Source organism: Lampetra fluviatilis, chromosome 65, assembly GCF_964198595.1.
Source record: "Lampetra fluviatilis chromosome 65, kcLamFluv1.1, whole genome shotgun sequence".
In the NCBI taxonomy this organism is placed as follows: domain Eukaryota; kingdom Metazoa; phylum Chordata; class Hyperoartia; order Petromyzontiformes; family Petromyzontidae; genus Lampetra; species Lampetra fluviatilis.
Window position 1 is genome coordinate 1,874,796 of NC_136339.1, and position 20,856 is coordinate 1,895,651.

At 53.3% G+C, this 20,856-nt stretch overlaps 1 protein-coding gene across 1 annotated transcript; it reads left to right on the plus strand.

Annotated features, from left to right (window-relative positions):
• Positions 1 to 741: 741 nt before the first annotated feature.
• Positions 742 to 19,777, plus strand: LOC144952026 (nicotinamide N-methyltransferase-like). The gene is made up of 6 exons (XM_078882416.1): positions 742 to 783; positions 1,168 to 1,232; positions 3,968 to 4,134; positions 5,208 to 5,415; positions 11,314 to 11,403; positions 19,432 to 19,777. The coding sequence occupies exons 1-6, from the start codon at positions 742 to 744 to the stop codon at positions 19,775 to 19,777; spliced, it is 918 nt and encodes a 305-aa protein (XP_078738542.1).
• Positions 19,778 to 20,856: the final 1,079 nt, after the last annotated feature.

Consider the following 20,856-nt stretch of genomic DNA (forward strand, 5'->3'; position numbering starts at 1 on the left):
TTTGCTCGGCCTCCATCAATCATTAGCCCTGGGTAGGGTAGGTGGGGGGAGAAGTTAGTGGGACTGGCTTCAGCCATTGGAGAAAGCTTCCTGGCAAAGCAACCCCACTACCGCTGCAGCCCGAGGACATTTTTGCGCTGTTTTTTTGCTCTCAGAGAAACTTTTGGGGAGGCAAGAGACGGCAGCTTCCTCCTCGTTCCTGTCCCAGCAGCAGCAGCAACAACAACTTCAACAACGTCATCATCACTATCATCAACCAGAAAAGGTTTGCGTTTAGCAGTTAATGTGTGTGTAATCAAGTGGTCTGGTGGTCTTGGGTTTCATGACGTGATTGCTTAGCCAGGAAGATCTCAAGACTATTTAATCTAACTTATTTATTGAGCTATTTTTATTTTACGAGGTAAGACCCACTGAGTTTTGTAGCTCTTTTTCACAAGCGACCTGGCTATCACAAATGATACATATTTGCTCGTCTTAAGCACGTGACTTGTGTGGTACTCTGCAAGCGCCGCAATCTCCCCCCCCCCCCCACCCGGCCAACACACCGAGTACATCCACGCAGCGCACTGGCGTGGGATTGCTTGGCACAAAGGGTTTTAATCTGAAGGGTCCCTAAGAGGAAAGTCCCACAGTTTCCCGGTGCCAGGGGATTGGACGACCCTCGCAAGACAATTTACATCGCGGTGCCCTTGAGTTGGCTTAATATTGTTTGGGCGCAAAAAGGTTACCGGGCCAGCCGCAATGAGTCATTCACGACAATCGGGAGAGGCTTGGGTGGAAAAAGTGAGAAAGGCAGACGATGAGGTCAAGGGAGCGCAGCGCCAAGACCCCCCCTCCCGACCCCCATACCGAATACACACCTGGATGCGATATATTGCTAATCCAGATTAACAATAGATCGCAGAAGCACCGGCTACCGCGATCCATCTAAGGGCAAAAAAAACAGAAAAAGCCGAGCTGTAACCACAGGTAGGCGCACGATTGGCCGCGCGGTACAACGCGACTCTGGGCTTTTGAAGTCTGGGGGATAAAAAGGGGAGCCCGAGGGCCACACAAGAAGTTCAACATCTTGGCCGTCAAGACCCCCCAGCCCGTCCTGCCTTCTCCAGCCGCTCACAGCGTCCGTGTGACGCCAGTGAGGGCCGCTACGAGGCAATGTGAGGCAAGGCTTTATCGTCCTCTTCCCTCCGCCTCTCACAGCATCTGTGTGACGCCGTGAGTACAGCTACTAGGTACGTGATAGGACACTTGAGTGAGCAGGAGTATAGATGGTAGGAGGTTAGACTTTTCCCGCGAGATATTCCCCCTGGATAGTGCCGACTAGGCAGCATAATTTAAGGGATTGTGGTTTGCGCCCAGAATAAAAGTTAGCACAGAGCATAGGTGGTGTGGTGTCTGCGATTTCTGTGTGGAGCGACTGCGTGTGCAAGCCGAGTCCTGGGTAGCGGTGGGGGAACATGTGGCGAGAGTGAACGGGCAGTGGTTATTGCGGGATAGCTACCATGTTTGCGCGAGTGGGGTAATCGTGCAGGTGTGAGCGCGCTCGCAGCCCTTTTTGTTAGCGGGGCCGCGGTGTGTGCGGGCGCGTTAGGAGTTAATCACATGCAGGTGGAAGTGTGCGGTCCGCGCCACATTGTTAATCGGTCGCCGGTGATAGCGGGGTTCGCGGCCCCTCTGTTAGCGACAGCTGCGGTATGCACCCGTGTGTGTTTTAACCCCGTGCAGCTCTGAGGCCAGCAGCACGAGCATGTCCCTCAGAGAGGGCGCTAGCATGGGGGGCCCCGTCTCTCAGTCGGCGGGGGCCCGGCGCGAGCCTACCGACATGGCAGAGGGAGCGGAATGGGCGGACGTCGCGCCCCACCTGCCCAGCGAGGCACACTTGTTATAAACATTTCCAATAATAACACTACATGTGTAGAGGAGTAGAAGAGGGTAGTGGCGTCATGTGCATTGTCCGGTGCGATGGCGTCACGGGACGTGGGGTCATGCGCTCTGGACGGCGCACATGACGACACAGCTCCTCGAGTATAAAGGGGGGACCCCGTGACGTAAGCTAGAGAGTAGGGTCGAAGTAGGGTGGAATGGGGGGAGCCAGGAGCTAAGGGGAGGAATAGGGGATAGCACAGCATCAGGGCTGGACGTGGCTGTGCTCCTCGGTCGGCCGTGTTGGCTGATCCCACGGCCGGCGCAGAGGAGACGGCACAGGGGCAGCCGGCTGTGTCGGGACCCATTGGGACCGAGCCCGGGACCCCTAACCCCTGGGAAGTGGTTCACCCCCCGTGTGTGGTGTAGCCCTTAATAAACTTACGGCAAAAGCCCTTAACCTTACCTCCGTCTCTGAGTGAGTTGTCGCCAACTCTTCTACACATGCGTAGTGCCTGAGATACGCGCCACACGCTGAAGACGGTGTACGCGCGCACGGCGTACAGTGGGAGCAAACGAGATCGAGCTGTTGTTGTTGCTAGGCGTGAGGAGAGGGCAAGAGACGGGTAGGGAGCAAATAAGGACACAGGGCGCTGATTGGCTGGGAGTTGTTGTCGAGATGTGAGGCCACGCTGTCTGAGGACGGTAGCAGGTGGCAGGAAGCAATTAAGGACGGAGGGTGCTGATTGGCCAAGAAGTTGTTGTTGTCGCTAAGTGGCGCCGCATTGTCTGGGAAAACACGGCGGGTGCCAGTGGGGGCTAGGGGGCGACGGGCGTCGCGGGGGATGCCACCGATTGATTGGATTAATTGGCTGGGGGATAAAGAGAAGGGGTTTCGAAGCGGACGGGAGTTCGCGGCTGGGAGTGAAGAAGGATGTTAGAGCCGAAGCTGCGGAGCCGGAGGGAGTAGAGAAGTGTACGCTAGCAATAGAGAAGTGTACGGTAGCAATAGAGAAGTGTACGGTAGCAGTAGAGAAGTGTACGGTAGCAGTAGAGAAGTGTACGGTAGCAGTGGAGAACTGTACGGTAGCAGTAGAGAAGTGTACTGTAGCAGTGGAGAAGTGTACGGTAGCAGTGGAGAAGCAAACGGTAGAAGTGGAGAAGCATAAGGTAGAAATGGAGAAGCCAGCAGAAGCGGCTGGAGTGTGATGGCAAAGCCAGCAGAGAGCGGCTGGAGAGTAGCGGAGAAGCGGATAAAGATACGGCTGAGTGTGACGGGAGAGCCGATAAGGAAAGGCTGAGTGTGACGGAGAGAGTGGAGAGGAGAGTCGACGGAGGAGTGATGGGGAGCGAGCGAGGCCGGTGGAACGCGGCGAGCGAGCGGAGAACGCGCAGAAGAAACGTTGATCGGTGTTAGCTGGAGGAATGTTGATCGTTATTGGTGAAATAAAGAAAGAGGAAAAGCAAGAAGCTGTCGTGTCAAGTCGAGCACTACACATGTATAACTATTTTTAGATTATACATTTTGGGCTTAAGGGAAAATCCATGAGTTATTAATTTACGTCAAAATCTCGGGTGCACGGTTTATCCGTAAATTGGATATACCGCACGCGGATAATCGGGAATCCGCCATATATACACACTCATTGCTCGTTGTTAAGAGCTGCAAAAGTACCGTCGACACTTGAAATCGGTGCGAGTGTGGTACACTGAGGTCATGAGGGTATCTAGGAAACCAGAGGGGGGGGGGGGTCAGTGAAGGCCTGGTTCACCAGTATTGAACTTAAACTTCTTCCACACCGTGTGTAGCTAACACGTATCTAATCAGAGATGAAATTGAACCGAGCCGACTTGTGACACCACACCTGAACGAGTCTCTCACGAGGACCCCATACGTTAAGATTTGGTGGGTTATTTGCCCTTTTTTCCACGGGGATCACGCCTCCCAAAGCCGCACTGAAACTGTATTCCCGTTTCCCATTACGATCGTCGTCCTCGTCGCTCAACCCCTGTGATTCGGGTCACGACACATCTCCCCATGCTTCTTTGCAATCTTTTCTGTCCCTTTCTTTTCTCCACGATTGCCGTGACGATGTTTCTGAAGCAGAATGGCGGCTCGGGAGGTGACCAGGCGGCAGGGAAAGGACTATGCCACCCACTTCAGCCCGCGCGAGTACATGCGCGCGTACTTCAGCACAGCCCAGGGTGACGCGGGGGAGGGCGAGCTCCTGCCCCAGCTCCTCCAGTTCCTGCACTCGGCCTTCGCCACAGGTTCTCCGAGTCACAAGAATGGCGGTCACAACAGCAACGACGACAACAAAACAACATCCGCCATTAGCTGTTAAAATGGCGGTCATGTCACCACAGTGCTTGTGCCAGCCTAGGTGTGCTTTTGAGGATTATCGCATGAAGCGCGGAGGGCTCGCTGCTGGCAGGAGGTCACGGTACAGTCCCAGGTGGTTTGGGTTGACTGAGACGACTGGCGGACGCACCACCTGTGCTCCCCACTGTGTGCCAACTCGCTGCGTGTTAGCCGTCCGGCGCTCTCCGCTCACTGTTGGTGAACCACTGTGGCGAGGCGTTAAATCCCTCGCGTAGTATGCAGGAGAGGTCGTGGGCTCCATCCTGATGCCTGTTGTATACTTGGAGTTTGCGTGGATTTTTCCCTCCTCAATTAGAATCTATGTGCGTTTAGAGTATTTGACTGCAGAAATTTCCACGTGATAATAAGCCACTTTGTTGAGCTATTATTTGTGGCCAGGTCGCGTCTGAAAAAGAGCTACACAGCTCAGTGGGCCTTTACCTGGTGAAATGAAACAGATTTGTAGTTTAGTTTCACGTGAAATTGTCAGGTGGAGTGAGGCGTCTTGTGTAATATAGTTTTTAGACACGTGATGCAATAGCGACCCAGGGATCGGACTATAAGCCACACGTACACTTTAGGCCACGCCCAGAGCAGCAGTTTTGGAAAAATACATGTTCACGGGGCCCAAGGTAGGTGCTGAACAGCTGAATATGGAGGGGGCTGAGCAGTGTGTTGGCTACGTATGGTGCGAAAGAAGTTAAACATACATACACTACGCTACTATACACACTGCACTATACACTACACTATACACTACATTTACATACACTACACTACTATACAGTACACCACTATACTAAATTGATAACTAATTTCTTTAGAACTGCATTTTGTGTTTAGTTTGTTGTCCTTCCCCCGCACCTCCAATTAGCACAGTTAACTACGTATGGTACAAAAGAAGTTCATCGTACACACACACGTACAAACACTCCATGCTTCACTCTAAACGCTTCTTTTATTCTCCTCTCACCGCTTCCAGGCGAGGTGTCAGGCCAGCGCCTCCTGGACGTCGGTTCGGGTCCTACCATCTACCAGGTGCTGAGCGCCTGCGAGAGCTTCCCCGAGATCTACCTCTCCGAGTACGTGCAGAGCAACCGGGAAGAGCTCCAAGGCTGGCTCAACCGCTCCCCCGATGCCTTCGACTGGACGAGCATCGTCCAGTTTGTGTGCCGCTTCGAGGGAAGGAGGCAAGTGCCTCTCTCTCCACTGCGTTCGCGTTGTAGAACCCCCAGAGTACGGTCGGCCGAGTAGAGCCGTGAGACTCTAGGATGGTGATGCAGCCGAAAGACGGGGGGCTGCCATGGTGGCTAAGAGGTGTTACCTTGCCTCACCCGGTATACAGAATGTCATCGATTCGATTCCGACCCTGATGCCTGCTGTATATTTGGAGTTTACGTCTCTTTCTCTTTCCATGGCTGCATGGAATTTTCTTCGGTGTTTTCGGTTTTTCCCTCCGACTTTAGAAACAATGTACGTTCAGAGTAATTGGCCACTTCGTTGAGCCATCATTTGTGGCCAGGCCGCTTCTTAACAAAAAGTGACATAGCTCAGGTGTGCTTCTGCAGCCGTCTAGAACGCCCTTCCAATATTAGTGTAATGCGGGCGTAAGCGACCTTCCGGATGTGACGTCACGAGGAGGCGGAGCCAGGTGACGTGGGTGAAAGGTTGGGGTCCTTAAGCGGGTAAACCGGAAAGAGAAGGCAGTCGGGTTGTGAATGGAAAAGGGTGAGGCCACGAGGGCGAACGAGAGGAGGGGGGCACCGCCGGCGAGCGGGAGCCGACCCCAGAGTACAGCCAGGAAGGCTGTGTGTTAGAGGCAGCGGTGTGGCTGCAGAGAGTCGCAGGAGCGACGAAGAGAGAGGAGAGTACAGCCAGGAAGGCTGTGTGTTAGAGGCAGCAGTGTGGCTGCAGAGAGGCGCAGGAGCGACGAAGAGAGAGAGAGACAGCACGAGGCTGTCAGCGCTGCGGAGTGAGCGGCAGCGATTACAGCCAAGGGGGCTGAGAGTGAGTAACAGCAGCGGAGCTGCTGTGGGGCTGTAAGAGCGACAAAGAACAGCAGCGGGGCTGCTGATGGTGACTGGAGTGACATCGGAACCAGCACTGAGAGAATAAGAGAGACAGCCGTGTGGGAATGCAGTACGGACCAAATAAAGGACACTGAGCCAGAGATCGTGGTCAAGTCTTTTATTACACTGGTGTCAGAAGTGAAACGGCTTGTCAAGACGGCTCGGAAGAAAGAATATTCCTGTGCCATCATCTGCTACATCATCCGACTTACGATTGAGACAGATGGCGCAGCTGGAGACCTGGAAAATCGTGCTGGCGAAACCGTGTGAGCTCACCACGCCGACGACGGCAGTGGGGAGAGCCGATGGTGGTCTGCAGGCCGACGCCTTGCCTGCGCTGCCAGCGCCATCTGCCACGCGGCACGAAGACGCCATCTTGGGCGTGGCAGGGGAGAAACGGCGGGAAGCCGCCATCTTGTCTTCACCGCGGCGGGGAGACGCCGCCATCTTCAACATCGCGGCGGAGAGGCAGCCTTGCGCTGCCATCTGGAGGTGCCGCGGGGAGAGCAGCCTGCTGTGAGCTGCTGTTTTGCGAGGGGGAGCTGCGAGGAGAGGACGACGACGCTACAGCTGCTGGGGCGGGAGCTCTCCCGTCCTGGCTCGGGTGCGTGACAACGGAGCAGTCAAGTCGCTGAACGAGTTCTGCGAGACGACTCAAGTTGCCGCCCTGCCGTCCTCTTCTTGCTGCAGCCCCGGGCGGGTCGTAACGATACGCAACCGGCCTTTACACACACCTCACCCATCTTTCGAGGGCCGGGTGGGGGCGATTTTGTTTCTCTCATGACTCGATTGTGCGGAGCGCGGTTCGGACTGTGGGTATGTGTGTGTAATAACGATGAACGCGCTATCTGCTTGTTGCTCGGTGTCAATTAAAGTGTGTACGTGTGTTGAGAATGGACGGAGAGTATGCTGTGCTTGCTGAGTGTTAAATTGTGTGTGTGCGCTGCGGTGTGGAGTTGTTATATTGATGGCGAAGTTAATTATTAACTCGGGAGCGTCGGGTATCTTGCGCTGTATCATCTCGTGGGTTACCTTGTGCGATGGGCTTAATTGAAAAATATATATATTTTTTTTGGTGTATTGTGCTGCGAGGTGCTATGTGCGATGTGGTTGTTGCAAGAGAGAGAATATTTGTGTTGTTGCTGCAATGTTACGACTGGATTAATGGTGTGTTGGTTACCTGCAGATCGGTTTGCTATTGTGCTTAAATGTGCGCGTGTGATCGCGATATGCTGACTGTATGTGCTGTTACACCGTTCTGTACGGTTATGGGGTGCGATGCATTGATTGACTATTGGGATTGGGATGTTATTAATTGTGCGTACCTGTTTGGAAATTGGTAACAAATTCGAGGGGGACCCTATTATTTGGTCGTATGGATGTTATGTACACGCGATTTTGTGTATATTATGGGTAACGGCGCTTTGTGAGAGAGAGAGCGCGCTTTGAGGGTGCGTGATGACGCCGTTGTGGGTGTCTCAAAGGTTAATGCTAATGGGACCGTAATTGGCGCCAAGTTGCGTCGCGTATTCGGTTGGTCGCATGCAGCCACGAGTTGCTTTGCGAGTTGGGTTGTGTAACCAATGTGGTTGGTAAAATATTGGTTAAAAATTCCCCGATATGACTGCTGCGCGCAGCAAGCTGGGGCTGTGCGTCTATCGTTGTTGGGATTGTTACAATAAGACGGGGGAAGCAATTTGTGACCCCCAGCAAAGGGAAGCTGGGGTGCACGAATGGAGAAAACTGGCCACGTGTTCGCACGTTGGGCCGCCATTTTGCGCACACGCGGGGTATGGCGTCGATGCGCTTTGCGGAAAGGGCCGCCATTTTGAGTGCGCGCGAGATATTGCGCGAACGCGCTGGGCGAAGGGGGCCGCCATTTTGAGCGCGCGGGAAAAACCTCGGTGGGGCAAATATTCCATCTGTTATGCCTGCCATTGTTGATTGGGTGATGCACGAGTGGTGGTCACGTCGGCCTATGGCTGATGGCTGACCTGACAGCCCGGAGGCGAGACCTCCGTGGTATGTCTTAAACTAATGGGCCGTGTGCTCATATGGCTCGGGGAGTCATGGTTCAGTTGTGCGGAGGCAGACTGAACCTGGTGTGCCGGGGGCTCACGGGTTTTGGGTTAGGGCGTTATTGTCTCTATAAGAGAACATTACCCCGTAGGGGGGGTCGTTGATATCTGGCCTTGCCGAGGGATTGATCTTCCCTTGGCTATGAAGCGCATTTCAAAGATTGATGGAGCTCGTTGACGGGGTTGCAGTGGCAGACGTGTCTTATATATTTGGACGATATCATTGTCTTCAGCCGCACATTTGAGGAACATTTAACACGGCTGGAGACAGTGTTCACGAGGATGCGCTCTGCGAATTTAAAATTTAAACCAAAGAAATGCCACCTACTGCAACGGTCCGTCCGTTATCTGGGGCACATTGTGAGTGCTGAGGGGGTGTCCACGGATCCGGAAAAGACGGCGTGCGTCCGGGATTGGCCGACTCCGGCCACCGTGGGGGATGTTCGGCGGTTTTTGGGATTTGCCTCGTATTACCGAAGATTTGTGCCGGGTTTTGCGACGATTGCGAGGCCCTTGCATCTCCTTACGGGTAAAGGACGGAAATTTGTTTGGGGACAGCCGGAAGAGGCGGCCTTTCGGAGTCTGCGTGATCTATTGGCTACGGCTCCGACATTGGATTATCCCGATTTTGATCGCCCTTTCATTCTTGATACGGACGCGAGTGACACAGATAATGGGGCGGTATTATCACAGTCTAAAGGGGGCGTAGAGCGCGTCGTGGCGTATGGTAGCCGAGTCTTGTCGCCTGCGGAAACACGCTACTGTGTCACTCGTAGAGAACTTTTGGCGGTTGGTTTTTCCTACGGCAATTTCGACCGTACCTTTACGGTCGTTCTTTTATTGTGGGTACGGATCATGCGGCCTTGCAATATGCACTTAAAATGGACCAGCCATCGGGACAGTGGGCACGTTGGTTGGACACGCTACAGGCATTTTCCTTCCAAATTCAACATCGGAAGGGAGTGCGCCATGCGAACGCTGACGCACTTTCCAGATTACCAGGGCGCGCCCCTTGTAAATGTGCATCGGGGACGCATAGGTGTTCGCCGATTCTAAACCCCCCTCAGCCGCTTACGTTGGCCGTCGAGAAGTCGGATACTCCGATGGAACCGGGACCGACTGACGGGGTTTTGAATCTGCCGCGGTCTGTCTGGATTCGGGAACAAATGATGGATGAGTTGTTGTTGTCCATGCGGAAGCGGTCTATGAGGGACAATGGGTGTCCGAGTACGGCTGTGGGGCCGCGAACCGCTCTCCGAGATGGTCTGCTTATGTGGCGAGAAGGGTTCCAGGAAAGCTGGCGTGTGGTGCTACCAACGTCCTCGCGATTCGAGTTGATGAGAACTCTCCATTGTGACACACTATTGCATTTAGGGGTGCAGAAGACTTTGTTGACGTTGCAACGTCATTATTTTTGGCAAGGCTGGTGTGTGTCCATCGCTGATGGGATAGTAAGGGAGGAGCATGACCGAGTGCTGCTCATCCCCGAAATGGCACTAGCTGAGAGTATGGTAAATGGATGTTGCCGTGGGTTGACGACCACGGTGAGGGTTACGGCGAATTAAACGTTACCGCTGGGGAGCGTGGCTCTCTCCACGCGAGGGTGTGCGATTAGGGGTTGTTGGTTTGTTGAGAGTGACTGTGGGTACATGCTGTGTACGTCTGAGGTCTGTGCTGGTCCTCAAGGGAGGACTGCTGGTGGGTAAGAGCAGAAATTTTGTTGTTGTTGTTGTTTTCACGTGTAAATAATATTGCTGTTAAAATGTAAATACTGGGGCGTCCATCGCGGTTATTTGGGTAATTATTGGGGTTTTCTTAAGCGGCCCGGAATTACATCATCTCCACTATCCTGGGGCCGGGTGGCTGTCGTGTACGACATGCGGATGTGCGTTGTTGTGCTTTGTGCTGTTGTTGTTCTTGTTGTTATATTACATGCTTAGTGTCCTTTAAGGGGGAAGGTCGGTTCACCGCATTACGCTTTGGTATTGTTCAGCCGAGGTCGGCTGGGTTTTTTCTATGGGGGAGGGTGGTGTAATGCGGGCGTAAGCGACCTTCCGGATGTGACGTCACGAGGAGGCGGAGCCAGGTGACGTGGGTGAAAGGTTGGGGTCCTTAAGCGGGTAAACCGGAAAGAGAAGGCAGTCGGGTTGTGAATGGAAAAGGGTGAGGCCACGAGGGCGAACGAGAGGAGGGGGGCACCGCCGGCGAGCGGGAGCCGACCCCAGAGTACAGCCAGGAAGGCTGTGTGTTAGAGGCAGCGGTGTGGCTGCAGAGAGTCGCAGGAGCGACGAAGAGAGAGGAGAGTACAGCCAGGAAGGCTGTGTGTTAGAGGCAGCAGTGTGGCTGCAGAGAGGCGCAGGAGCGACGAAGAGAGAGAGAGACAGCACGAGGCTGTCAGCGCTGCGGAGTGAGCGGCAGCGATTACAGCCAAGGGGGCTGAGAGTGAGTAACAGCAGCGGAGCTGCTGTGGGGCTGTAAGAGCGACAAAGAACAGCAGCGGGGCTGCTGGTGGTGACTGGAGTGACATCGGAACCAGCACTGAGAGAATAAGAGAGACAGCCGTGTGGGAATGCAGTACGGACCAAATAAAGGACACTGAGCCAGAGATCGTGGTCAAGTCTTTTATTACATTAGGAATACATTGGAGCTGTGCACTCTAAATGTAGATTAGAAACTCATTTCTTTCTAACTGCTTTTTGCTTTTTGTGTCTAGTTTGTTTTCCTTCCTGCGCACCGCCGATCAGCACGTTTGGCTACGTACAGCGCAAAAGAAGTTCAACATACATACAAACCTGGTAAATAAAATTAAATAGTTTAGTTTTTAGTTTAGTTGTTGGGACACTGTCGTCGGGGGCCGAGAGAAGGCAGGCTGGCCCTGCATCGGGCTCTTGTTTGTGTGCGTAACACCGTGGCGTGTGTGCGTGTGTGCGTATGTGAGTAGCGGATGTGAGGAGGAGAAGACGGAGCGTCTACGCAGGGCGGTTCAGGCCGTGCTGCCCTGCGACGTCAACCAGGATGATCTGTTACTCGGGTGAGGCCCCTTCTTGACTAAGCTCAGCTATAATCTACTCTTTTGTTACTTTACCAGGTAAGGCCCACACTGAGCTGCGTAGCTCTTTTTCAGAAGTGACCTGGCCACAAATGATAGCTCAACGAAGTGGCTTATCAGATGCAAATGTATGGCAGCCAAAAACTCTAAACACATGATGTTGATTCTAAATGTTTAGGGAAGAACCGGAGGACCCGGAGAAAAATCCATGCGTTCATAGGGAGAGAGATAGAGAGAGAGACACGCAAATTCCAAATATACAGCAGGCGTCAGGATTGGGATTGAACCCACGACCTCCTGTATACCAGGTGAGGTAGTTACCATCTCTTGGCCACCATGGCGAGAGATGTTAACAGAATCAGAGGCGGCGGATAGGGGGTGCAACAAAGGTAACACTCGTACCTACCAGCAAGAAGAGCCAAGTCCAATATTAATTGCTCACAGCTCTTAGAAAAGTCTTCATTTCCCGTTGGTCTGGAGAAAGCGAAAAACTCTTCCGGAAATTTTATTCCGATCAGCAGCAGGAAACTGCAAAAGTCTTCCTCGAGTCACTGGACTTGGCATGAAGACAAAAGTGGTGTGAAACGGTGGAGGCGCTTAACTTTACAAAATCGAGCCATAAAGCCTGGAGCCTCTGAAGGATGCTGGGAGCAACAGCCCACGCCAAAATACAAACCTCCACAAGTCAGTCCTGACAACATTGCCGGATAGATAATCGGCATCTCACGAGCACCTATCAATAAAAAACACAAGACGGCAAGTTTAGAAAGAACTCTACCATACTCTTGACTGCTGCCAAACAAACCTCCGCTTTCTCCGGTCCTTTCTCAATGGAGGAAGTAGATGTTGATATTGCCCAGATGAAGACCGGTAAAGCATCAGGCGGAGATCGCGACACCTGCCGCGACGGTCGCCGAGCCTCAGACTGCTACGGCTCGGGAGGAGGCCTTCACCGTGTCGAGACCGGGGGAGTGGAGATCGGGAGGTCGTTCGCCCATACGATCGTCCCGCAAGCTGGAGCAACCGAAACCTACGACGTCCCTCGTCATGTGTTACAACTGCGGCCTTCGGGGTCACGTCGCGTCCGGGTGCCGGGCTCCGCGTCAGCGCGCCACGGGACCACGTCCGGACAACGACCAAGGCCCCAAGTCGTCCCAGCTAACCCCGGCAAGTCGCGGCACCCCACACGCTCGGTCCACATACACGGCACACTCCGGTCAGCGCTTCGCGGTGGGGGGACCGCGTATGGGTACCGGGGATTCGGTTCGGCGAGGGGGGTTCGTACACGGCCCGGGAGCAGTCAAATGGTCTGAGTTGGCCCACAGGATAGTGGCTGCGTCGGCCGGGTCGTCCGTAGTAACGGGTTTTATTGACGGGGTTGAGGTCCGGGTGCTGGTGGACACGGGTGCGTCGGCCACTATCATTTCGGACCTTATTTATAACATCCTCCCCGTCCAATGTCGACCCCTTCTTCCGGTGGACGTACCGTTTTACGCGGCGAATGGGGGTTCTTTGGGAATCATCGGACAGATTCGGGCGACTATTTGTATTGGCGATATCAAATTGGCGGGTCCTATTTTTGGGTCATCATCTCTGGCAGTTCCTTGTTTACTGGGTATGGACTTTCTGGCTAAAATGCCCATTAAAATTCTCATCGATCAGGCCTGCATTGAGCTTCCATCGGGTTGGCGGGTTGCATTTTTAACGAGTCCTACCAAAATACGCACGGTTTGTGCAACGGTTCAGGCGCTGGCAACTCAGACTGTGCGGGTGCCCCCGGGATCGCAAATGTTGGTACCCCTTCGATTGCGAAAACCCCTCGGGGTGGATGCGGCGGAACAAGGTGTTCTGTTGGGGCCGTTAAACAGAGCTGTTGGGGGCCTCGACTTAGCGGTAGCTCAGACCATGGTGCGGGCGGACAGGGATCCATTCGTTATGGTTCTGAAAACGGGGTCGCGGCCAGCTGTAATTACACAGGGCACGGTGCTGGCTCACGCGGCGCCGCTACCCGCCGATGAACAGCTCGTTGCACATGCGGATTCTAGCCTCGATACGCATCCTCCATTGGTGGAGGGGACAGAATGGTTGGACTCGTGTGTTGGGTCTAGTAACTTGTCTAGTGTGCAGTTGGGAGCGTTGAGGGGCCTGCTACTCGAATTCGCTGACGTGTTTAGCAGACACAAGTACGATATTGGCTGCACGGACCTGTTGCGCCACCACATAGCGACGGGTGACGTGGCCCCTATTCGGCAGAATCCCTTCCGGCTCAGCCCAACCGAGAAGGAGCATGTGCAGTCGGCTGTTAATGACATGTTGGCTGCCGACATCATTTCGCCCTCTTCCAGTCCGTGGGGTGCTCCCATCGTCCTTGTTAAAAAACAGGACGGGTCCTTGCGGTTTTGTGTGGATTTCCGCCGCCAAAATAAAATCTCGATGGCCGACGCGTATCCACTCCCCAGGATGGATGAGTCGCTGGATGCCTTGGCGGGAGCACAGTTTTTTTCGACGCTTGACCTGCTTTCGGGATTTTGGCAATTGCCCCTCAATGACGAATCGAAACCAAAGACCGCTTTCCGGACACCAGGAGGCCTATTTGAATTCAATCGATTGCCCATGGACTTACATTCCGCTCCCGCCACGTTCCGGAGGCTCATGGAATTGGTTTTGTCAGGACTCCAATGGGACACCTGTTTGATTTACCTCGATGATATCATCGTTTTCAGCCGGACTTTCGAGGAGCACCTCCAGCGATTGAGAGGGGTGTTCCTCAGGATGCGTTCCGCTAAATTAAAATTTAAACCGGCTAAATGTCACCTGCTTCGGGAATCGGTCAGGTATTTGGGGCATATCGTTGGCCGTTCAGGGATCTCTACAGACCCTGCTAAGACGCACTGCGTCAGCTCATGGCCAACGCCAACCTCAGTCACTGAAGTCCGCAGCTTCATAGGATTCGCCCCCTACTACCGCCGTTTTGTCGAACATTTTGCCACCATAGCCAGGCCCCTACACGCTTTGACGGCTAAAGGGGTAAGGTTTCACTGGGGGCCGGAAGAGGAGGCTGCGTTTTGCTCCCTTCGGGACGCCTTGGTACGGGCTCCTCCCTTGTGTTACCCTGATTTCACGCAACCGTTCCTGCTTGACACGGATGCCAGTAACACGGGTATCGGGGGAGTGCTCTCACAGGTGGTCGGGGGGGTCGAACGGGTGGTCGCCTACGGTAGCAGAGTTTTGTCACCTGCGGAACAACGCTACTGTGTGACACGTCGTGAATTTCTAGCGATCGTTTTTTTTATACAGCAATTCAGGCCGTATCTCTACGGCTGTCATTTTACTGTTCGTACGGACCACGCGGCTCTCCAATACGCAATGCGGGTGGCGCAACCCTCCGGCCAATTGTCCCGATGGCTGGAGGTCCTCCAAGACTACCAATTCATGACTATTTACCGTAAGGGATTGCGGCACTCGAATGCGGATGCCTTGTCGCGGTTGTCGCCTCGCTCGGAATGCGCATGTCTTCTGGGATCGGCGCGGTGTAAACCCCCTGTCGCCGTCCCCGTGGAAGTTTTGCTCGCCGCCACTGACGCTCCGGGGGTCGACGCGCCCGCCGCTCCCACGGGCGGGGACTCGTTACTCGCGTTGCCTCTTATCGAGTGGGGCCGTCTCCAAATGGCCGACAGCTCCCTACTCACGTTGCGTCGGAAGGCAGAGGCTCCCGGGGGGGGGGAGACGCGGGTCGGTTCCTGGGTGGTCAGACAGGGCCTCCTGATGAAGTGGGACAATATGTCCCGGCGTCATACGCTCGTTGTGCCATCTGCTATGCGGGGTAGGGTCGTTCTGGCTGCTCACGAACGACTCATGCATTTGGGATTTCATAAAACGCTCGCCCTACTCCAACGGGACTATTATTGGCTGGGTATGGGGAGCGACGTGGCAAACATCCTCAAGGGATGTGTGGGGTGCGCTCAAAGAAAACCGCCACCAATAGCGGCTAATCCACCGCTACAATCCATTCAGGTTTCGCGCACGAACGAACTGGTTGCGCTCGACATCTTGGGGCCCTTTCCCGCTACACCTAGGGGTAACAAGTACCTGCTGGTTGGCGTAGAATACTTCACCCGATGGCCCATGGCGTGGCCACTCGCCAACCAGTCGGCTGCGGCAGTGGCGGACGCCTTTGTCCAGGGCTATGTTTTGGACAAAGGCGCCCCCGAACGCTTGCTGACGGACCAAGGAAAGAATTTTTCGAGCGTTTTGTTGCGCGAGGTGTGCGACCTGTTGGGTACGAAGAAAGTGCGTACCTCCCCGTACCACCCGCAGACTGATGGAATGGTTGAACGTCTAGAGAGGACGATTACTTCTATGCTGTGCCAACAGGTCTGCAACGATCAGGTTGATTGGGACTTACAGGTACCTGGGGTACTCGCGGCCTATCGAATGGCCCCCCATGCGGCGACGGGGTTTTCCCCATTTTTTCTCATGTATGGGCGGGAGGCCGATCCGGCCATGGATGTTCAACTGGGGATTTCCCAGCCACGTGCGAAATCTAAATTGGCCGCACACATCAAATTTAATATCGCCAAACTGGCTGAAGCGCGAGAGGCTGCGAGGTTGAATTCAAGGTCTCGCCAGATCGCTAACGAAAGATTGCATGCACGAAAGGTGTATACGCACGATTGGAAACCAGGCGATAAGGCCTGGCTGCACTGCCCACATGCACCGTTGGCTACGTCCCCTAAATTGTTGAGACCATGGAGGGGACCGGTGGAAATCGTGCGTATTGCGCGACCTCAGAGTATCCAGATTAAATGGGAAAAACGCCGTTGGTACGTACACCCCTCCCGGCTGAAACCCTTCGCGGCACCACATGGCCTCCCTTTGTGCCGTAACGACCGAGCGTGTGATGTGGCCGTCGACTCGGGGAGGGATGTGTTGCAGTCTGATCCTCACGTGTCTCCACCTGACCCACTCCTAGGTGTCTCGGACCTGACGGCTGTTGACCGTCGTGAACCGGAACCCCGAGGCACGCGTGGATCTCCGATGCCTGCCCCGTGCCTTCCTGGACTGCCGGCGCCACCGGACGGTCAACCGCGTCTGGTGCCGTATGACGGACCGGCCAGGCGGACTCGTGCTAAGACACGACACTTTTCATGAAAAAAAAAAAAAAAGAGGGGGGGCCCGAGATTGCAGCTCGTCGCCGCGTTCCCCTTCTGCCCGGTATAATGTCCGGTTCAAGGGGCGCTCGGAAATGAAGGGACGCTGCACGAGTCATTTTTTTTTGCATACACATTTATTGTTGTCGCTCGCCGGGTTGTACATATTGTTCTTGTTGTTGCGGTGGCATGTTCTGATTCTTGCGGATGGCAGAGTTCTTGTTGTGTTGTGTTGTTGTGATTGTTGCTTGTGTTACGGGGCACACACGGGGTGGGGGGGTAATAATTTTTTTTTATAGCAGCCGGGTCGGCTGCGAGCTATGTGGTAGGGGGTGATGTAGTGGTGGTGTTGACGCGCGCCGACAGTGATAGATCACGGGGCGGCGCGGGGTGCGTGGACACAAGGTGGGAAATAGGATCGTGGGCAGCGCGCAGTGATTGGTCAACTGGGGTGGGTGCTCTCAGCGACGTCCGCATGAAGGACTATAAAGGGGGACGCGCGGGAGCACTCGGGGAGTTGATAACCAGTTGAAGATCGAAGACGGAGTTGAAGAGGTAGGGCCCTGAGACCCCTAGTCCCGCTGTCCTTGTAAGGGCCGGGACCCTGTGTGGCTCGGAGGCGAGACTGTGGGACCCGTGGTCTGACGTCCATGTGGGACGAGGCTGTGGGACCCAGAGTCGAGACGGACACCCCAGCCGGGTGGGTTCCAAGAAGCTACGGGGCGTAAGAGCCCGTGTGGGTGTAGCCAGGGGAACCCCGTGGGTTAGGCTGCAGTTAGCCACCCGTGTAATATAAGTTGGTGTTAATAAAGAGTGTGCTACCCGTAAGGTCGTCTCCCGGCAAGTTACTACATTACACCTACCTGACTTTAGCGAAAGAACCAAAGAGTATGGATCCCTGCAGTCACGAAAATTTCAAATCTATATTGGTTAAAGAACCTTAACATCAACTCTCACATCATCAATATAATCTATACAGCATCTACTGCCGCCTTGGATTGGTTAAAGGACCTTAACAGTCAACTATGACATCTATACAAACTGTTGCTTACATGCCATACGAAAGAAGAAGTGTGCCACTGCATCGCGTGTTTTCAAATGCACTTCTGCGGCAGTCTGGTATGCTCTTCCTTCTGATATTAGGAAGCATCCGGTAGCTATGCACTTTTATATCATCTAGATTCTTTATAACTGCTTTTTGTGGTTAGTTTGTTGTCCTTCCCTCGCACCTCTGATGAGCACCGTGGCTACTTGGAGTGCGAAAGAGGTTCAACATACATGTGTACATTAGACATGGAAATGACTAGTAGTAATGGTGTTAACATCGGCCTCTGTTGAGGTTGATTATGGACTCTACTGAGTAGTTGGAGGCAGTCGTCCTCCAGCAGGAGTGGAGGTCAGAAGGACGACGCTCACAACAACGATTGGAACAACGGGCGGATAAAACGTAGCAAGTTAGCACAATGGGAATTGCAGATGTGCATCTGGCAGTCACCTCAGTCACCTCAGTCAGTTAACGCATGGCACCTGGGCCTGTCCCATGACCTTCTGCCAGTGAGCCTTCGACACTTCACGAGGCCACAAGCCCCGTGGTGACATTACCACGACTTAGTGGCGAACGGCAGTTGTTCTTGTGTAATCTCTATACAGTGTACAAGATTAGTGCTGGAAGCAACTGTACTTACAAATATGATTTGTATCTTTCATCCTTACTCATGTGTAGTGAGTCCAACTGAGTCGCAGACATTGTCTTTGGAGCAACACTATTTAGCAACTTCAACATAACATAACACAATCTACACTCGAGTATCGAATTCCCATCTAACCACGCTACGGCAGAACTAGACACGGTTCGCTATCCCGGCCCGGACCACAAGCTGGGTCCCGGACCGCGTTGCTAGAGGCTTCTTTTCCCCGACGTGGATCTTCTTCACACCAGCACACGAAGAACCCCGAGCGCCTCACGGGGCCCCCGTTATATCCCTCCTGAGCTGGGGCTGGCTCCGCCCACCTTCTAGATCCGCCCTTCACCCCGCCCACCTTTTAGATCTCTCGAGCTCTTTCTCGAAGGCTCCCAAGAGCTCTTTTAGACCACGTGACCGCCCAGCGGTCCCCGTCCACCGGTGGCTTCCCTCCAATATCATCCGGTCACGTGTAAGCAGGTCAACCGGCGTATCATGCCCCAACGTAACCCTGGCTGGCTGACGCACCCTCTCGCTCCTTCACCGGGAGCCCGCACCGCACACTGCTCGCGGTGCCTCTGCGCTGACCAGTGCTCACCCAAGCCCCGCTAGGGCTGGTACTACACCCCGCAAGCGGGCTACACATGTCAACACATTATCCGCCATGGCTTCGTAAGCCCGGCACCACACAGTGACAATCACAGTCACTACACATGTATCAATATTATTATTATTATTGAGGGATTGTGCATTGTCGTGATGTGGTATGGGACTGTTCTTGCTGTTGTTTGTGTTGCCTTGCACAAGCTTGGGAATTGTAAGTATGTACGTATGCTGAACTTATTTTGCGCCGTACATAGCTAACTGTGCTAATCGGAGGTGTGGGACTTCGTGTACTTATGCAATTGGAACTTGTATACTTAGCAGTATATCATTTTAGCGATTTGCTTACCTTTCCTATACTTTGCACTCTGATCGTTAGTTTTGTATTGTTTGTTGTTGCAACTTTCTGACCCACCCCTACTGGACATCTGTGAAAAAGAGCTTCATCCACACCTCCGATCAGCACAGTTGGCTACGTACGATGAGAAAGAGGTTAAACACACATAGCTCATCGGATTTCTGCAGTCCTAAATAAAGATCCTGATTCTAATAACCAGGGTTGATCGGGTCGGCAGGTCCACACATATCCCTGACCTCTTCGACTGCGTCCTCTCCACGCTGTGCCTGGAGGCTGCGTGCGACTCGGTCGAAGGCTTCGGCGCTGCGCTGGGCCGGATGTGCGGGCGCCTGCGTCCGGGCGGGTGGCTCGTCATGGCCACTGTGTTGCAGGAGACGTTCTACCGCGTCGGCGTCGAGACCTTCGGGGTGCTGCCCGTGGACGAGGGCAACGTGGTAGACGCCGTGAGGGCAGCGGGGTTGACGGTCCGCCGACTGACCAAGCACGGGGCGCCTGATGTCGCTGGAGGGGAGAGGGCCTCTGACTTCAAGGAGTTGCTCTTAATCATAGCGCAGAAAAAATAAAGTCCATATTTTTTGTGTTTAATTTAGTTTTCCTTCCACCCCACCCCCCATGCACCTCCGATTAGCATGGGTAGCTTTGTACGGTGCAAAAGAAGTTCAAACTACGTAAACTAATTTCATTAGAACTGCTGTACTACCCCCCGCAACTTCGATTAGCGATTAGCACGCTTGGCTATGTACGGTGTGAAAGAAGTTCAACATACATACATAAACTAATTTCTTTAGAACTGCTTATTGTGTTTAGATCGTTGTCTTTCTCGGATTGTAAATGTTGTGGCTTGGCTCCCGAACACACCAGTGTGCTATACTAGTAACTTGGCATGTTCTGTTTACATGACAACCCTTACTCGTTGGCTGTGTTAGGTAGTGGCTGGTTTTAACGACACATTTATATATTTATGCAATCTATCCCAAAAAAAACTGTCATGTTTGTTGTCCTTACCCCCGCACCTCTGATTAATACGGTTGGCTACGTGCAGTGTGAAAGAAGTTCAGTATACATACTGCATGTCAGTCATTGCGCATCTCCTTCAGATGGCTCATGTTCATGTAGAACAACAAGTATGATTTTTACATCGGGGTGGTTAATTAACCAGACAATTGCGTCCGGAATAGCGGAATGCATCGCTGCGATACCTTCCTTATACAGTGGTACCCCGGAGATCGAACTTAATTCGTCCCAGAAGGCCATTCGAACACCGATTTGTTCGAACACCGAATTAATTTTCCCCATAAGAATTAATGTAAATGACATTAATTGGTTCCAGACACAAGAAATTTCTCATTATATATAAGTTTTACACGAAGTTTACAGTAATTACATGCATAAAATCATACAAAATAACAAGAAACACAATAAATAAATGGAATAAATTAATAAATATATGGAATAAATAAAATAAATGAACATTGAACATCACTTTACCTGTAGTAAGGAGAGTTGATGGCTTGAGTGGAAGGTGGTGAGGAGGAGGTGGTGGTGGTGTTATTGTTTGGAATGGAGTCTCCTTGTGCAAGCATCATGCATGCTGGCCATACGCGTCTCAGCCGTACAGGTTCTTTCAAGTCGCGATTGCCCG